This window comes from Sminthopsis crassicaudata, chromosome 1, assembly GCF_048593235.1.
Source record: "Sminthopsis crassicaudata isolate SCR6 chromosome 1, ASM4859323v1, whole genome shotgun sequence".
NCBI lineage: Eukaryota > Metazoa > Chordata > Mammalia > Dasyuromorphia > Dasyuridae > Sminthopsis > Sminthopsis crassicaudata.
The window spans coordinates 23,974,370-23,992,330 of record NC_133617.1 but is presented as its reverse complement, the minus strand read 5'-3'; the positions used below and the strand labels follow the sequence as shown (position 1 = coordinate 23,992,330).

General features: G+C 40.3%; 1 protein-coding gene across 1 annotated transcript in view; it reads right to left on the bottom strand.

Moving 5' to 3' along the window:
• Nucleotides 1-17,961, bottom strand: part of NOS1 (nitric oxide synthase 1) — a gene marked incomplete at its 3' end in the record, with an annotated part of 137,393 nt that overhangs the window by 98,425 nt on the left and 21,007 nt on the right. The window contains 1 exon segment of the mRNA XM_074296753.1: nt 8,254-9,482. Within this exon segment, the coding sequence (XP_074152854.1) occupies nt 8,254-8,963 (710 nt within the window).

The following is a 17,961-nucleotide window of genomic DNA, read 5'->3' as shown; positions in this document are numbered from 1 at the left end:
GCTTGGCATTATTACAGTTAATCCACTTTGCTACTTCTCTCTCCAAATCATGGGAAGCTGCATTGCTTGGTGGAAAGAATAGCTCTATAGATCCTGCATTCAAATCCCACATTGGCCATTTACAAGCTGTGTGAACTTGGGCAAGTCACTTTAGTTCTGTGTGTCTCAGTTTCTCCATGTGGTTAGGGTTAGATTATTTCTGGCATTTCTTCTAGATTTAAGTCTGTGACTTAAAATACTAGGGGGGATTCGGTGTGAACATGAATACCCTTTGCCCACCAGCTTGCTCTGAGTAGCTGGGACCTTAAGGAAAACCTTTCCCTCTATTAGAAGTCTCTGGATAATGAGAATCTCACTTTCTCAAGCTCAGTTAGCCTACAAAGCCTATGATTCCTGTTACCAAGTATGCTGGTGCTTACAGATTTATCTGAATAGCCTGAAAAAATAGGATGTCCCAGAATCAAGAAACAGAAGAACTATTGGCGATCACTTAGTTCCATTTCCCCCTTCTAACTCCCCACCTCATTTTTCCAGAGGAAGAAATGGGAAAGAAAGGAAAGAAAGAAACAAGCATTTATTAAGCTCCTAATAAGCCAGACAATGTACTAATATTATCTCATTTGATCACAAATATTTCATTTGATCTTCATAATAACCATGGGAAGTAGGTACTGTTATTATCCCCATTTTATAGGTGAAGACAGGAAAAGGTAGACAGGAAAAAAAGTGGTTTAAGCTACTAAATATTTGAAGCCCGAGTTGAGCTCATGAACTCTAGAGTTCTATCCATTGTATCACTCACTTACAGAGAAGGAGAGTGACTGATGCCAAGAGAAACAGGATAGGATCCAAATCTACTTTTTCTGACTACAAAAAGGAGGTCTTCAGAGGCTTCACAACACAACAAGATGTTATCATCAAATTTTGTATCCTTTGAAAAACTTCATAGGAATTAGTTACAATCTAAACACAGTGTCCCCTCCGATAGCCATCTCTTCTACACTCAAAGAGCAATGACCTATAGGAGCTTAAAGTAGGATGATGGAAAAGGCACAATATCACATATCACAATATCAGAGATAAAATACAATGGCTTACAGGATCATAGATGCAGAGGAAAAAGAGAGATTGTATAGTCTATGGGTCTGTTAACATCGTTCCATGGATATATTTCAGGGGATTTCAACTTGCTTTTTTATTTTGATATATTTGCTTTCTTTTGTAATTTTATCTTATTTTATTCATTTCAAAACATAATTTTGAAAATAAGTCCATAGATTTCTAAAGAGGTCCATATCACAAAAATGGTTAAGGACCCCTAATCTAGCCCAGCTCCTTCTTTTACAGATGAGGAAATTGAGGCTACAAAGAGTTATGTAAATTATAAAATGTGCTATATACAATTGCTACATGTCTCAGGTAAGGTTTGAACTTAACTACTCTGAATCTAGAGCCAAATACTCTTTCCATCCAACCATACTATATCCTGTTGTATCCTGTTATTTATTAATCTCCTATTAAGCCAGGTAATACACTAATATTATCTTATTTGATAACATATATGATCACAAATAAGAGTATTTCAGAGCTATATAGTCCAAAAATCTTCTCTAAAACTTCACCAGACAGTTTGCTATACTCTTCCATTTAAGGTGTGAATTCATCCCATTCACACTCACAGTTATGGTTATTAATTGTATAGTGACCTCTACTTTTTTTTGGACTTTTTCTTCTCTTTGCTCCCTGCCCTTTTTTAAATAAAGAAATGGGTGATGAGAAAAATGTGCTTAGTATCTCTGCTCTGTTTAAATATTTTTCTATAAATGCTAGTTTTGGCAATAAGAGTTGAGAAAGAGATTAAAAGAATTAGAGTAATGAGGAAACCAAATTATCACTCTTTGCAGATGATATGATAGTATACTTAAAGAACCCCAGAGATTCTACCATTAGAAATAATCCACACATTAGCAAAGTTGCAGGATACAAAATAAACCCATATAAATCATCAACATTCTTATATATCACTAACAAAATCCAACAGAGAGTTACAAAGAGAAATTCCACTTAAAGTAACTGCCAATAGTATAAAATATTTAGGAATCTATTTGCCAAGGGAAAGTCAGGAACGATATGAGCAAAACTACAAAACACTTTCCACACAAATAAAGTCAGATCTAACCAATTGGAAAAATATTAAGTGCTCCTGGATAGAGCGAGCAAATATAATAAAGATGACAATACTACCTAAACTAATCTGTTTAGTGCTATACCAATCAGATTCCCAAAAAACTATTTCATTGACTTAGAAAAAAATAATAACAAAATTCATCTGGAAGAACAAAAAGTCAAGACTTTCAAGGGAACTAATGAAAAAAAAAAATCAAACGAAGGTAGCCTAGCTGTATCAGATCTAAAACTATATTATAAAGCAGTGGTCACCAAAACCATTTGGTATTGGCTAAGAAATAGACTAGTTGATTAGTGGAGTAGGTTAAATTCAAAGGATAAAATAGTCAATAACCTTAATAATCAAGTGTTTGACAAATCCAAGGACCCCAGCTTTTGGGATAAGAATTCACTGACAAAAAGTGCTGGGAAAATTGGAAATTAGTATGGCAGAAACTAGGCACGGACCCACACTTAACACCATACACCAAGATAAGGTCAAAATGGGTTCATGATCTAGGCAAAAAGAATGAGATTATAGATAAATTAGAAGAACATAGGATAGTTTACCTCTCAGACCTGTGGAGGAGGAAGGAATTTGTGACCAAATTAAAATTAAGATCATTATTGATCACAAAATAGAAAATTTTGCTTCTATCAAATTGAAAAGCTTTTGTACAAACAAAACGAATGCAGACAAGATTAGAAGGGAAACAATAAACTGGGAAAACATTTTTACAGTCAAAGGTTCTGATAAAGGCATCATTTCCAAATATATAGAGAATTGAATCTAATTTATAAGAAATCAAGCCATTCTCCAATTGATAAATGGTCAAAGGATATGAACAGACAATTTTCAGATGAAGAAATTGAAAGTATTTCTAGCCACATAAAAAGATGCTCCAAGTCATTATTAATCAGAGAAATGCAAATTAAGACAACTAAGATACCACTACACACTAATCAGATTGACTAGGAGGACAGGAAAAGATAATGCTGAATGTTGAAGGGGATGTGGGAAAACTGGGATACTGATATATTATTGGTGGAATTGTGAATACATCCAGCCATTCTAGAGAGTGATTTGGAATTATGCTCAAAAAATTATCAAACTGTGCATATTCTTTGACCCAGCAGTGTTACTACTGGGCTTATATCCCAAAAAGATCTTAAAGAAGGGAAAGGGACCTGTATGTGCCAAAATGTTTGTGGCAGCCCTCTTTGTAGTGGCCAGAAACTAGAAACTGAGTGAATGCCCATCAACTGGAGAATGGCTGAATAAGTTATGGTATGTGAATATTATGGAATATTATTGTTCTGTAAGAAATGACCAGCAGGATGATTTCAGAAAGGCCTGGAGAGACTTACAGGAACTGATGCTGAGTGAAATGAGCAGGACCAGAAGATCATTATATACTTCAACAACAATATTATATGATGATCAATTCTGGTGGTCCTGGCTCTCTTCAAAATAAGATAAACCAAATCAGTTCCATTTGTTCAATAATGAACAGCACCAGCTACACCCAGAGAAAGAACTCTGGGAAATGAGTGTGAACCACAACACAGCATTTCCAATCCCTCTGTTTTTGTCCACCTGCATTTTTGATTTCCTTCACAGGTTAACTGTACATTATTTCAAAGTCTGATTCTTTTTGTGCAGCAAACTAACTGTATGGATATATATACATATATTATATTTAACATATACTTTAACATATTTAACATGTATTGGTCTACCTGACATCTGGGGGAGGAGGTGGGGGGAAGGAGGGGAAAATTTGGAACAGAAGGTTTTGCAATTGTCAATGCTGAAAAATTACCTATGCATATATCTTGTAAATAAAAAGCTATAAGAATAAAAAAATGAGAACTAAAAAAATAAGAGATGGCTTCCTAGAATGAAAAAGAGTGAAGGCTATATTGGGAAATGTACGTGATACAAAATCAAAAGATATAAATAAAAAGTTACCTTAAAATAAAAAAATAAATACTTTTCTATTTAATTTTTTTTGTTATAAAGACAATGTCCAGAAACATTAAGCAGTAAAAATGTTGTTCATCACAATAGTTTTGAATAGAGGGTAAATAGTTTATTTTCAGATGTATCTTTCACTTATTAATGATGAAGTGATAAATCAATGCAATTACTTTAAAAAATTTAAAGAAAAGAACATCGAGTTCTCAATCTGAATCTGTTGGTCAGAGTGAGTTTGGTAGTCCTGGCAGCCCTAATACATAAAAATAAACCCCTCCTCCAACAAGAGAAAGAGTGGAGTTTTATTCTTCTGAACAAGTCACAGATCTCTCAAATATAAGTACCATGTTTGAAACCTCCTATATATAAAATATATTCATTTCACTCTAATGACCCAATGTGGTGGTGTTAAAAAGTCAGATTTATAGTCTATTAATGACAGAGACATTATAGGCCAAATGCTCACTTGATGATGAATGATGGGAATGCAACCTTGAAAGAAGGGGCAACAGTGAAAATAACTGTCTGCATGGGAATAGGCTATTGGTCTAGACACAGAGGCAAGTTTTGTTCTGTTTTATATAATAAGCTTCTTCTCTTCTGTTTTCACTTCTTCCCTTATACTCTGGTTATACTTTTTTCCTTTCCCTTTAACTCTCTCTTCACAACTTCCATTTTGTGCTTAGTGTATTTTTTAAAAAAAAATTAATAGTATTTTATCTTTCCAAATCTTTCCAACACCTACCTCTGCAAAACCCTAGACCCCAACTTTTCTCCCTCTCTCCTCCCCTCCTTCTTCATTAGACAACAGAGCTTAACATATTTGTTATTAGTACTTTTTGTCCTTTTAAATGAAGAGGGGAAAGAAATAGAGAAAATAAATTTAAAAATAAAATAAAATGGAAAAAAAATCACTGGCAAATGATCATTGTATATCCACCTGCATGCCTTTGGTGATTGAGAACTCAGGAAACAAAAAATTATGATGTACCTAGAGTCAGATGTTCTCCCAGGATGCTTCAGGGAAGGTCATGGCTGCCTTGGGGGTGGGGTGGCAAAAGAAAGGTATTGGTGACTCTTCTTAGAATAGGACACTGGATGCCAAAAAGAATCATTGCTGTGGAGTTGGAAGAGCTAACTTCTCCATATATAGAAAGGATAGAGGTTTCCTTTTTGGATTCATTCTCTCATTAGAAAGTCACTGGGGTGAGTTGGGGTTGGGGTGGATGGGGATGCAAGGAAAGAGTGTGAAATGAGAGCTGATCTTTTGTAGGCTGATTTGTGCTCTCCCTTAGTAGCTGCCAAGTGAGTAGGCTTTGAAGAAGAGTGCTCTTTCTGCGCCTCCTGGAAATCATATGGTCCAGACCTTTTTAATTCTCAATTTTAAAGTGGCTATGTAATTTAGTTCAACTTAATGAGATTTGGGAGACAGCCAGGATAATCACAAGAGACCCTAACTTTGGAATAATTTATCTCAACTGACTGCGCTAACATAGAGACACTTGGGGAAGGGGTCTTCTGCCTTGGGCCAGTGGGATCATTCTCTAGGGGGAAATCTTGCCATGGTTAAGTCAGCTATCTTGGATTCTGGACCAATACCCTCTGTCTCTACCATGTCCACTGCCATCCTGTGACTGATTTGACTTTGATTTGGTTCCCATTCCAGTAAAGAAAAAAAAAAGGAGCAGATCAACTTAACTTCTATGTTTGGTTAATATCAAACATACATTTAATAAATTGTTAACCATATGTCAGGCCCTGTGCCAAGTCCTAAGAAAGAACTCAAGGAAAGGCAAAAATAGTCCCTGCCCTCAAGGAGCTCACATTTTAGTGGGGGAAACAATAAGCTCACAACTATGTACATACTAGATCTATATAGAGTAGATGGGAGATAATCTCAGGGGAGAGGTCCCAGCTGTGAGAAAAGACTAGGAAAGCCATATGATGGGACTTGATCTGGGTCTTAAAGGAAGCAGACAAATGCAGAGGCAGAAGTGAGGAAGGGAAGCATACAGGTGTGGAGGATTTGGAGATACTATAGTGTCCTGTTTGAGAATCTGCAAGTAGTCTAGGATGACTCAAATTCTCCTTGCTCCTGAAGGGTGAAGTGGGTGGCCAAGTCCCTGAAGGCAGGGTGGAGTGGGTTGGGAAATCTTCCTCTAAAAATTACCCTGCCTGCTTTTGGGAGGGATTACACTTATATTGTGTTTCCCAATAGAATATAAATTGTTTTGAGTTTGAGAGACTGTTTCACTACTTTCTGTCTTCAATCCTTTGGCAAAGGTCCTAGTACACAGCAGGCATTTAATAAATATTTGATTTAAGACTCCACTTGGAATAGTGGAATAAGACCTACTGGATGCCAAAAAGAATCATTGCTATGGAGTTGGAAGAGCTAACTTCTCCATATATAGAAAGGACAGAGTTTTCATTTTTGGATTCATTCTCTCATTATTAGCAAGTCGCTGGGGTGAGTTGGGGTTGGGGTGGATCGGGATGCAAGGAAGGAGTGTGAAATAAGAGCTGATCTTTTGTAAGCCTAATAGAACATAAATTTTTTTGAATTTAAGAGATATTGCACTACTTTCTGTCTTTAATCTTTCTGCCTTTAAGTCTTTAATCCCTCGGCACAGGTCCTGGTACACAGCAGGCATTTAATAAATGCTTGTTGATTGATTATACCTTTGCTTTTAAGTGATGGGTGTCAAAGATGCAGAGCTAGAGCAAGTTCATAGGATGTAGCTCAAGAACTAAAAGTAAAACTCAGTGCCCACCTAGATCAACTTTCTCATTTGAGGAGCAGGGAAGTGAAGGGATTTGCCACATGGGTCATAAACCTCGGAGGTGTTATCAGAACCCAGTTCCCCAGACTACAGGAAGGCATTTGCTTCAATCATACTTTGCTTCCATAGTGGAGGGTAGAAATACAGGGATTTTAAAATTTTACTTTTTTAATTTTAGAGTTTTTTTTTTTTTTTAATTTTAAATTGTAGAATACAGCATTTTAGAATTGGGATTCTAGAGCTCTTCTAGTTGAACCTGTACCTGAAAAAGAAACCTCACAATCAATCAATGAAATTTCTTAAAAGCATCTACCATGTGTGCTAAGCATTGTGGGTACAAAGAGACAAAAGAAGCTCACAATCTTTATTATAAAACACCTGACAAACAGTCATTTAGTCTCTGCTAGGATACCTCTAAGGAAGGGAAACCTTATTCCAATTTTCTGAAGAAGACCTTTTCCTTTTCTCCTCCATTAGGGCCTTTCCTCTGAGATCACCCCTCACTAAACAGGTCTTGAAAACATACAGTTTGCATGTTGTCCCCTGCCCTGTGAATGTCAGAGGAAGGGGTGGCTGTTTTTGTCTTTCTTTGTACATCTGGCACTTAGCACAGTACCTTGTGGACCGACTGATCACCTGGGGGTCAGAAAGATCCTTAGGAGGGGTTTTCACATATTAAGCTTGCCATCCCTTCCTGTCCAGCTATAATATTTATGAAGTGGCTTATTGTGTGTCATGGGCAGAGAAGGAAAGTCATTCATCTCTCTACAAGGGGGGAACCCTGGGAGATCTGGATATATAGCACCAGGAGGAGTTCCTTGAAAATGGGGACTTTGGTTTGCCTTGATTTACATCCCTAGTAGTTAGGATTACAAAGTGAGAACTCAGGTTGTCTGGATAGTGACAAGGTGAGAACTCACCTTGTAATCCTAACACCCAGTGCCTGACACTTAAGAGATGCTTTAGAAATACTGCTTGAAGAGCACTCTGATAGCCTATTCCATTTGTGGGTAAGTCTAAACATTAGAAAAATATTTTTTCTATAACAGATCTCTCGTCCTTTCCCACATTCTCCCCTATCTAGGACATAAAAGAGAGGGATATTAGGTAAATACTCTTCCACAGGTCTGGCTCTTCCCCCCACCAGTCATATACTATCCCCTCCTGCCCATCACCACATCCCTAGTTGAGACCGACTTCCAGGTGACTTCCTGACTTTTCATGTCAGTTGGCTGGCTTCACACCCAGCTAAGTGGGGCAGATAAACCTGCTTTCTGGGTTGCCAGGCTGAAGCACCTATCTGTACACGCCCATCCCAGGGCTTACCTGTCTGCCTGGACTTCTGCATCCTTGGTCTCCACCTTGTGTGGCTGCCCTCCATTGATCTCCTTCTTGCCACTGGTAAGCAGGTTCAGCACTGGCTGGATCTCTCGGAGAAGGTCATTGCTTTCCCCACCCCCATGCAGGCCAGTGGGAACACTTTTCTTTGTGGGGTCAGGTACCATGCCGTTGGCTTGTGCCAGAGGATTGTCTTCTTGACCATTTTCTCTGGGACGCTGAAGCACATTTCGGAGGGCGGCAGCGCCATCCGGCCCCGGGGGCTGATCTTTGCTGGGAACGGCCTGGTGGGACAGGTCCACCGTTTTGGTGGCTGGGCCTAAGGGTCGAGTCACTCGGATGGTCTTGGGTGTCCCGTCCCCGGTGAATGTAGTTTCCAGGTGAGTAGTGAAGCCCTCGGGGCCTCTTAGGATAAGGACCACATGAGTCTCTGAAGCAATACTCCTCAGAACCTCCAGGGCACCGTCATAGCTCATGTCCACCAAGGGCCGGCCATTGACCGCAAGGATGATGTCTCCTGCCTGGATAAGGCCGCTCTGTTCAGCTGCCCCGCCCCGGATCAGATCTGAGATAATCACCGGAGGCTTGCTGACCCGTTCTTTCACCAGAAATCCCAAGCCTCCCACTTTGCGTTTAAACAACCTTACGGAAATGACGTTAGGCTGAATTTGTTGAACACTGAACATGTGGTCTTCCATTGTCACTTCAGAGTATCTGGCCCAATGAGCGAAAGCCTTCGTGACCAGGGGATTTTCCCCCCACTGAGGGATGCTTTCTGGACCTCAATCAAAGATGGATACTGCTGGGACTGGCCTTGGATGAGCCAGCCTCAGAGAAGAATCGGTTCTTTGGCGTTTGAAGGATTGGTCTTGGATATCGACTGGTTTAGAGCATCTGCTGACATCTATTCATTCCAATCCCAGTTTCTGGGGCATGGGGTACTTCATTGCTCCTCTCGCTTTCTTGCTCTAAGGAAGGGATAGTCTTTAGAACAGAAGATAGGGTGTCCCTGGAAGGAGATTCAGCCCCAGAGAAACAGATGGCAGACTTGGCACTGCCACCGTGCCACAGAGAGGGCCCCCAGGAGCTGCTCTAGGGGTGAGACATGCCAACTCCAGCTCATTCCTCACTCTTAGCTAGTTGAGGGCAGCAACTTCTCTCATAGGTGCCTCAGCAGATGAACTGTCAGGCTGAGAACAGACCAGCGACTTCTTGAGCTGAAGACAGAGAGGAAAGGGAGGAGAGAGAAAAAAATAGAAGAGATCGATGAGTATGGAAAATAAAAATGGGAGACATAGGTCTGAATAAGGTAACGATGCGCCATTCCCATTGGGAACCACAGGGAAGAGTTTTGAAGGCAACTACTCTCAAGGGATTTCCCTTCCCAGCCATCTGTAAATTACAGAATTTTATCTCCAAGATCAAAGCCGTCTGTGCCAAAAAGGTCTCCCTAGGGATGTCATTGACAGTCAGAACTAGAAAGTAAATGGCAAGAAGCTTAAGGACTCTATTCCACATCCTCTCTACAGTTCTCCTGGGCCCAACTTAGATTGCTTTAGTCTTTTCCCTTTTGCACAGAATGATACCTCATTTACATGGCATACCTTATGCATTTCCTCTTGCCCCAGTGACAAATGCCACCAACAAAGTGGAAGAATAATTTTGCCTTTAGTGAGATTCAACAATAAACATTTATTAAGCTCCTGCTATGTACCAGGTATTAAGTGCTGGAGATACAAAAAGAGGCAACAACCAGTTCCTGCCCTCAAGGAGTTTATAATCTAATGGGGGAGACAAAATGCAAATAAATATCTACAAAGCAAGCTATATAGGATAAATAGGAAATGACTAAGAGAAAGAAGGTTCCCGATGTTCTCCAGACATTCTTTTAGTGTATGGGATATTCTTAATGTCAATAATACTACAAAGTCTATTCTTTTTTATCTGGGGACTTCATCTACTTAAAGTATGTAGTAGAGAGAAGACTAGAAGACCTCATTCAATTCCTATGGGTCAAAAGCAGAAATTTCATAGCTTCTTACAATTAATTTATTCATATGAATTAATCCTGGATATTGAAAATCTTGAGGGGAAAAAAAAAAATTTCACATCATCCGAAATCCTGACTTCTCTCACAAAAATGAAATAGTATTGGTAATTTTTAGATAAATTACTTGCTAAGGGTCATCTAGACTTGGTTGATGGATTTATGACTTTTGGCCCCAACTGTCCCACTAACCCTAAATCAGGTTCCTCACAGACTCAGAGGGAGAACTGAAGAAAGTCCCATATGTCACATTTTTTTTGGGGGGGGTTGTAAAGCTCTGGTAAAAGGAAATAATACACACCGAAAGAACAATGGGGATTTTTGCTGGTACTATGAGATATGTGGATTTTATGTAAAGGTCCAGAGGTAATTCGTGAGATCTACCAGAATGAAGGGAATTTTAGAAACAAAAAAAAGCTTTTTCTGGGGCAGCTAGGTGGCGCAGTGGTTAGAGTGCCAGCCTTGAATTCAGGAGGACCCAAGTTCAAATCTGATTTTAGACACTTAACACTGCCTAGCTGTGTGACCCTGGGCAAGTCACTTAACCCCAGCCTCAGGGGGAAAAAAAAAGCTTTTTCTGAGGGTTGAAGAGTTGGATATGAACACATTCTGAGTATATCATCAGGTTAAATAAAACTACTCCTATAATTATCTCTTGATAATAATTCACATTTATACGCACCTTAAATTTATAAATTACTTTATATACATTATCCTATTTGAGTCTCAGAATAACTCAGTGAGGTAGCTTCTGTTATGATAATTATTATCTATGTATAATATTATATGTATTACATATATAACATTATAACGTGCTATTATAATGTCCTGAGGTCAAAGTTTACTGCAGATGGTGACTGCAACTATGAAATTAAAAGATGCTTTGAGAGAAAAGTCATGGCAAATATAGATAACATATTAAAAGGCAAAGATATTACCTTGCCCTCAAAGTTCCATGGAGTCAAAGTTATGTTTTTGTTTTTTTTTCAATAGTATGCGTGACCATGAGAGTTAGGCTGTAAGAAAACCTGAGCACTGCAGAATCAATGTTTTCAAATTGTGGCACTGGAGAAGACTTTGACAGTCTCTTGGACAGTAAAGAGATCAAATTAATCAATAATTAAAGAAATTAATTCAGACTTTTCAGTGGAAGGTCAAATACTTAATTTGAAGCTTAAATAGTTTGTCCACGTGATGAGGAGAGAAATAGCATTATAGTGTGTGTAAATGTATATGATGATGTTTGTGTACAGTGGGATTATGGTAGGGTACATGTTATGTATGAGTTGTGAACATATGTTTTATGTGTGTAGTTGCTGTGTAGGAGGCTGAATATCTTGACGTGTATATGTGGAAGTGTGGTGAATATATTGCTGAGCTGGTTGGTCGGTGTGTATGAATGGATGTGGGTGTATACGTGGTCTAGTGAAGAGTATATTATCTTTGGAATTAGAAGACCTAGACTTGAAGTCTGGCTCTGTTCCCTTGTCTGTGTGGGCGTCCCTCCTGTGACCCTCAGTTTCCTCATTTGTAAAAGTAGACAATTGGACTAATTCTAAATGCTTGGGGATCTGATGTGGGTCAGAGTTGATACAGATGGTGTGAGAAGGGAAATAACCATTCCAATTCCTTTCTTTCTCTCCCTCATATTCTGGTTACATGCAAAGTAGTGCATCCCTTCCTTCTGGGTGTCCTCTTAGCCAACCAGTTGAGTGGGGAGCTCCCAGCTGCAGTGAACGACAGACACTCTCATCCTTACCTGGCCTTCAACTCCTTTTCTGAAACAATTGACACCTGACCGATGCATCAGAAAACTGGAGCAGAGGGTCAAGCCTTCTGCTCCCCATCAGACCAAGGGATCATCTCCTGGGTCAACCCGAGTCCCTGGGTGTGTGTTCAGCCTCTCCCTTTGTGGGGTGTGTTATGTAATGCCGCCAGCCCCTCTGTGTGGGAGATGGAATAATAAATATCCTAGGACCAGCCTGGTTTGTACTCTCCATCTGGCATCTCTGTGTGTGTTTCTCTCTGTGTATTCATGCATCACTTTCCTGCTGTGTCATTTCTCTGGTGTTTGTGTGTGTGCGCGAGCACATTTGCACGCGTGCGTTTTCTCAGGCTCTCCTGAGTGTTGTGTATCCCTCCCTCCTTCTCTCCCCTCCCTCCTTCCCTTCCCCCCTCCTTCTTCCCTTTCTCTCTCTCTCTCTCTCTCTCTCTCTCTCTCTCTCTCTCTCTCTCTCTCTCTCTCTCTCTCTCTCTCTCCCTCCCTCCCTCCCTCCCTCTCTCCTTCTCTAGAAGTTCCAGAAGGACCAGAGAGCCAGTATATAGCATCAGTCTCTTCCTGTCCATGGAATACCCATGTCCACCCTCCCTTAACTGTCTGCCATCCCAATTCCATCTGGAGATTTAGCTCATTACAGAGAAATTTTTAAATGTTTAGTTCCAGAGCCAAGCAGACAAGACCACGAAACCCCTTGGATGGCACAAGCTGGAAATCTCATCTCTCTTCTTTTTACTGAACTGAAGGAGAGATTTTGAGGCACGTCTCACACATGTTAATTGAGAGAAGGCTCTCCTGTTTTCCTCCTCCACTCTGCCCACATACCACTCCTTGGGCCAGAGTTGTCAAAAGGCACCATAGTGCCCAAGCTAGTAGCTAGCATAATAGCTAGCATTTCTAGAGTGAATTTGAAAATCTCATCTCCTTTGATTTTCACAACCACTCTAGGAGGTAGGTGCTATTATTATTCCCATTTTACAGATGAGGAAATAAAGGCAGACAGAGGTTAAAAGGTTTGCCTGGAGGTAGGCAGATAGTAAGCATCTGAGCTTAGATTTGGACTCCAATCCCATTGGAATCTCATAAGACAAGAGAACAGAGCCAGGCTTCCAAGCCTAGGTCTTCTAATTCCAAAGATAAAGTCAATTGCCCCAAGTAGAAGTCACTGGTGATGGTCCACAGTGGATTTTTGCATGTGTTTGGTGGCAGGGGGTAAGGAAAGGGCATCTCGGCCCCAAGACTCTTTGTCTCAGCTTTCCTCCTCCCTGGTCCCCTGCCCCAAGTTGCTTTAAGAGGGATAAAGCATGCCAGATTGGGAATTAGAGGGTTTGCATGGAGATTCTGTCATGGACTTTCTATGTGCCCTTTGGACAAGGAACAACTTTCCTCTGGTGCTCACTGGAAAGCCTGACAGGGCACAGAAATCTGGTCTTGAATTTAGGAAGCCCTGGGTTCAAGTCTAACTTTAGACATAAAGTCTGGTAAAAGGAAACAATACACACTGAAAGAACAGAGGGGCACTTAACCCTTCAGTGTTCCAAACAAGTTTCTAAGGTTATAAGTTGCAAACAGGAGCAGGACAAGTATAACAACAACAACAAGAAGAAATTATAGTGCTTAAAGATTTGCAAAATGCTTTATAAATATTATCTTTATAAAATATTTACATTTATCCTTATAATTCTAAATTTATAATATTTATTAATATTTATATTATTAATTTATAATTATAAATATATCTCATTTTATCCTCACAACACATCTATTATTATTCCCCCTTTTAACAGATTGGAAAATTGAGGCAGATACTGGTTAAATGACTTGCCTCAGGCCATATAACTTGTATCTGAGGCAGGATTCTTGAATTCAGGTCTTTTATTTACAGGGCCATCACTTTGCCACCTATACACACATATATATCTGTATACATCCCCACATAAACACATACACAGTTCATGTCTGTCTACGTAGCTACATATACAAACACACTCAGAAAAGGAGAGCTGAACTAGCTTTTCTCTGAGGTCTGCTCTGCTGCTATCATTCTGGGATGTTTTCCAGCTTCAATACCACCTGGGAAATTCATCCCATGAGCCCTTGGCTTGGGCAACTGCTCTGAGACAAGTACAAGCATGTCAGGGCTGTACATCTTTGAGTCATTTAATGTTCAGACCTCACTTTTCTCCTCTTCAAACTGCATGACCTGAAAATTATGAACATAGACAACATGACCACTGTGAAAGGCCCATTATAGAGGAGCTGGATGGTAAGAATCTTTTCTTCTCTTTTCTTCTTCCTCATCTCTGGTAGTCTCAAAGCCATCAAGGATGGCCAGGCAATGGGAAGACTTTTACCACAAGAGATGCCTTCTCTTTGCCTCCCCATCTGTACTAAGGCTGCTTGAGCACCCTCATGGCTTGGATGAACTGGACTCAACAACTCCATTCCTTTCTGAGACATGGAAGACTTACCATCCAATCTGACCCTGCCTTCTAACATCATGTGGATCTCATCACCCTCCCTGACTCTATGCCCTCCAGCCCCCTTGCACTGCCATCTGATCCATTTTTGTGACATAAGTATCCTCCTCCTCCTCCTCCTCCTTCTTCTTCTTCTTCTTCTTCTTCTTCTTCTTCTTCTTCTTCTTCTTCTTCTTCTTCTTCTTCTTCTTCTTCTTCTTCTTCTTCTTCTTCTTCTTCTTCTTCTTCTTCTTCTTCTTCTTCTTCTTCTTTCTTCTTCTTCTTCTTCTTCTTCTTTCTTCTTCTTCTTCTTCTTCTTCTTCTTCTTCTTCTTCTTCTTCTTCTTCTTCTTCTTCTTCTTCTTCTTCTTCTTCTTCTTCTTCTTCTTCTTCTTCTTCTTCTTCTTCTTCTTCTTCTTCTTCTTCTTCTTCTTCTTTCTTCTTCTTCTTCTTCTTCGACAATGGGGGTTAAATGACTTGCCCAGGATCACACAGCTAGGAAGACAAATGTCTGAGGCTAGATTTGAACTCAGGTCCTCCTGATTTGGGCTGTTGCTCTATCCACTGAACTGTCTAGCTGTCCCACTACTTCTGATTCTTACCATCCACACCACTGCTGCACTTTAATGACTTCTACCTTTCAAAAGAACTTTTTAAAACTATGAATTAGCTTTCCCAATCTGAATTTGAGCTTTAAAATTTTTTATTGGTTATTTCAGTTTTGGTTTTTTGTGACTCCAGGATTTAGAACAGCACTTGGCACACAGTAATCAATAAGTGCTTTTTCATTCATTCATTCATTAATTCATTCATTCATCTATCTAGGATCCTCTAAAAGGGAAGATTGTGACCTTAGTGATGAACCCTGGGAGCTGGAACAGAGGAAATGAGGGGCCTGAGAATAGTTACATGATCTCAGTGCTTTCAAGATCTGTGATTTCTTGGTATGGGAACTCCCTTTACTGACACAGTGAGCAACCCAGAATCAGTGTCAGAGTGTCACAGTGTCACAGTCTTTGGAAGGGAACTGATACCTGAACAAAAATCCCCTGTGTTATTGTTTAGTTGTGTCTACCATGGCTGACTCTTTATGACCCTTTTAGGGGATTTTCTTGGCAGAGAAATTGGAATGATTTGTTCCCTTTTCCAGCTCTTTTTACAGATTAGGAAACTGAGGCAAACAGGGTTAAGGAATTTGCCCAGGATTACATAGCTAGTGAATGTCTGAGGTAGATTTGAACTCTAGGCCCACTTTTCATATCCCTAGATTTCCTGAACCTAACACCAAGCGAGAATGATTTAAGCTTTTCTTGAATACTTTCAGTGTAGAGAGACTCACTCCCTCTCAAAGCAGCCCATTCCTCTATGTCTTAGTAGAGTAGTCTTAGTAGAGCTTAGTAGAGCTCATTCAGAGCTCTCAGTTTAAAAAAAGTCGCCTCGTTGCAGCCCACCTGGTGATGAGCCTCTGTAAGTTTGGCCTAGACTGTTCCATGGATGTCAGACACAGTCTGTCACCAGGACTGTACTGGAAGCTGCTCCCACTGTGTGGAACCAGCCAGGGCTCGTGCTTTCTTGGCAGAGCCTTGGAGCCCAGGGTGACCTCCCTGCCGTGACGACGCACTGGAGGAGGACCTTGGTGCAGGACAGTCATGCTTCTTTAGCAAAAATAAACCATGGGTCAACAGTCATTCTTCATTTGGAAATGAAAATCTTTACACAAAAGCATTCAAAATCCCAAACAATCCTTTCTCTCATCTTAAAAAAAAAGTCAGAGCTCCTCAACAGCTCCCAAACTACTAATTTTCAGTCTTTCCCCCAAGGACTCTAACAACCAGGAATCCATCTGACGTCCCCTCTCCCACGCTGGCAGCTCACTGCCACAGCCCTGCAATTCTTCTCCCCCCACCCCCAAAGCCTCAGAACCAGCAGGGGATAGCCTGGTGCTGTGGAGCTGGCAGTGCACTGGGACTCAGAGGACTTGGGTTCCAAACTCATTGCCACTGTGGCTTGGAGCAAGTCACTCACTGGATCCCGTCTGAAAAACATGAGGGGTAGGGGCTAGATTACTAAGGTGTCTTGTAGTTATAAATTCTGCGGCCAATTCTGATATTTCCTGTTCTAAAGTCCTTCCCAGCTCTGACATCCCCTGTTCTAAGGCTCCTCATAGCTCTGACATTCTCTGTTCTAAGATTCCTCTAAATTCTGACATTCTCTGTTCTAAGTCCCCTCCCAGCTCTGACATTCCCCTTTTAAGGCTCCTCACAGCTCTGACATTCTTTGTTCTAAGACTTCTCCTAGCTCTGACATTCTCTGTTCTAAGACCCCTCAAAGTTCTGACATTCTCTGTTATAAGACTCCTTCCAGCTCTGACATTCTCTGTTTTAAGACCCCTCCCAGCTCTGACATTCTTTGTTCTAAGACCCCTCAAAGTTCTGACATTCTCCTTCCAGCTCTGACATCCCCTTTTCTAAGACCTCTCGCACCTCAGACATTCTCTGTTCTAAGACCCCTCCCAGCTCTGACATTCCCTGTTCTAAGTCTCTTCCCAGCTCTGACATCCCCTGTTCTAAGGTTCCTCACAGCTCTGACATTCTCTGTTCTAAGACCCCTCCCAGCTCTGACATTCCCTTTCTAAGTCACATTCTATGACTTAAGTCAGTTCTTAACCATTTGTTTTTCTTCCTGGACCTCTGTGACACTCTGGGTCTAATCTGGAAAACATGAGAGGTTTGGGCTAGATTACTAAAATCTCTTGTTGTCTTGATATTCCCTAATCTAAGGCCCCTTCTAGCCCTGCTATTCTCTGTTATCTATAGACAGTCTATAGATGCAGAAAACTTTTTTTTAAGTTCATAAAGGAAATTATAAAGTTAAGTTGAATCAATGAATACAAAAACATATTTTTGTCCTTATCCAAACTCTCAGACCTCTGAAATCCCTCGAAGAAGTCCATGGATCATAGGGTGAGAATCTTTGTTCAAAAGACTCTAAATGCTATCAGTTTGTATTCTAAACTCTAACATGATACATCATAAGGCCCCTCCCAGGTCTGTGTTCTAAGGGCCTTCTGAGGCCTGACATTCCAAGTTCTAAAGCATATTCTGCCTCCGACACTGTTTTAACATTTTATCTCTAAATTCCATTTCTTTCTTCCTGGATCTTAGTTTCTTCTTCTGCAAAATAAGAACATTGGAACTGAAGATCTCTGAAGTCTTTTTGAGTTCCAGATCAAAGGTCCTTTATTCCTATGATCTAATTATCTTGGCTTACCTGATCAAGTTAGAGAGAGTTTCTTTCCTTTCCCACCCCCTTCCTCCTCATATCATTCCTTGGTTTTATTAGTTTTCTCCCTGAAGGTATTGCCAGTGACTCAAAGATTCTCAGAATTTCCAGGCTTGAAGGGACCTCAAAAGC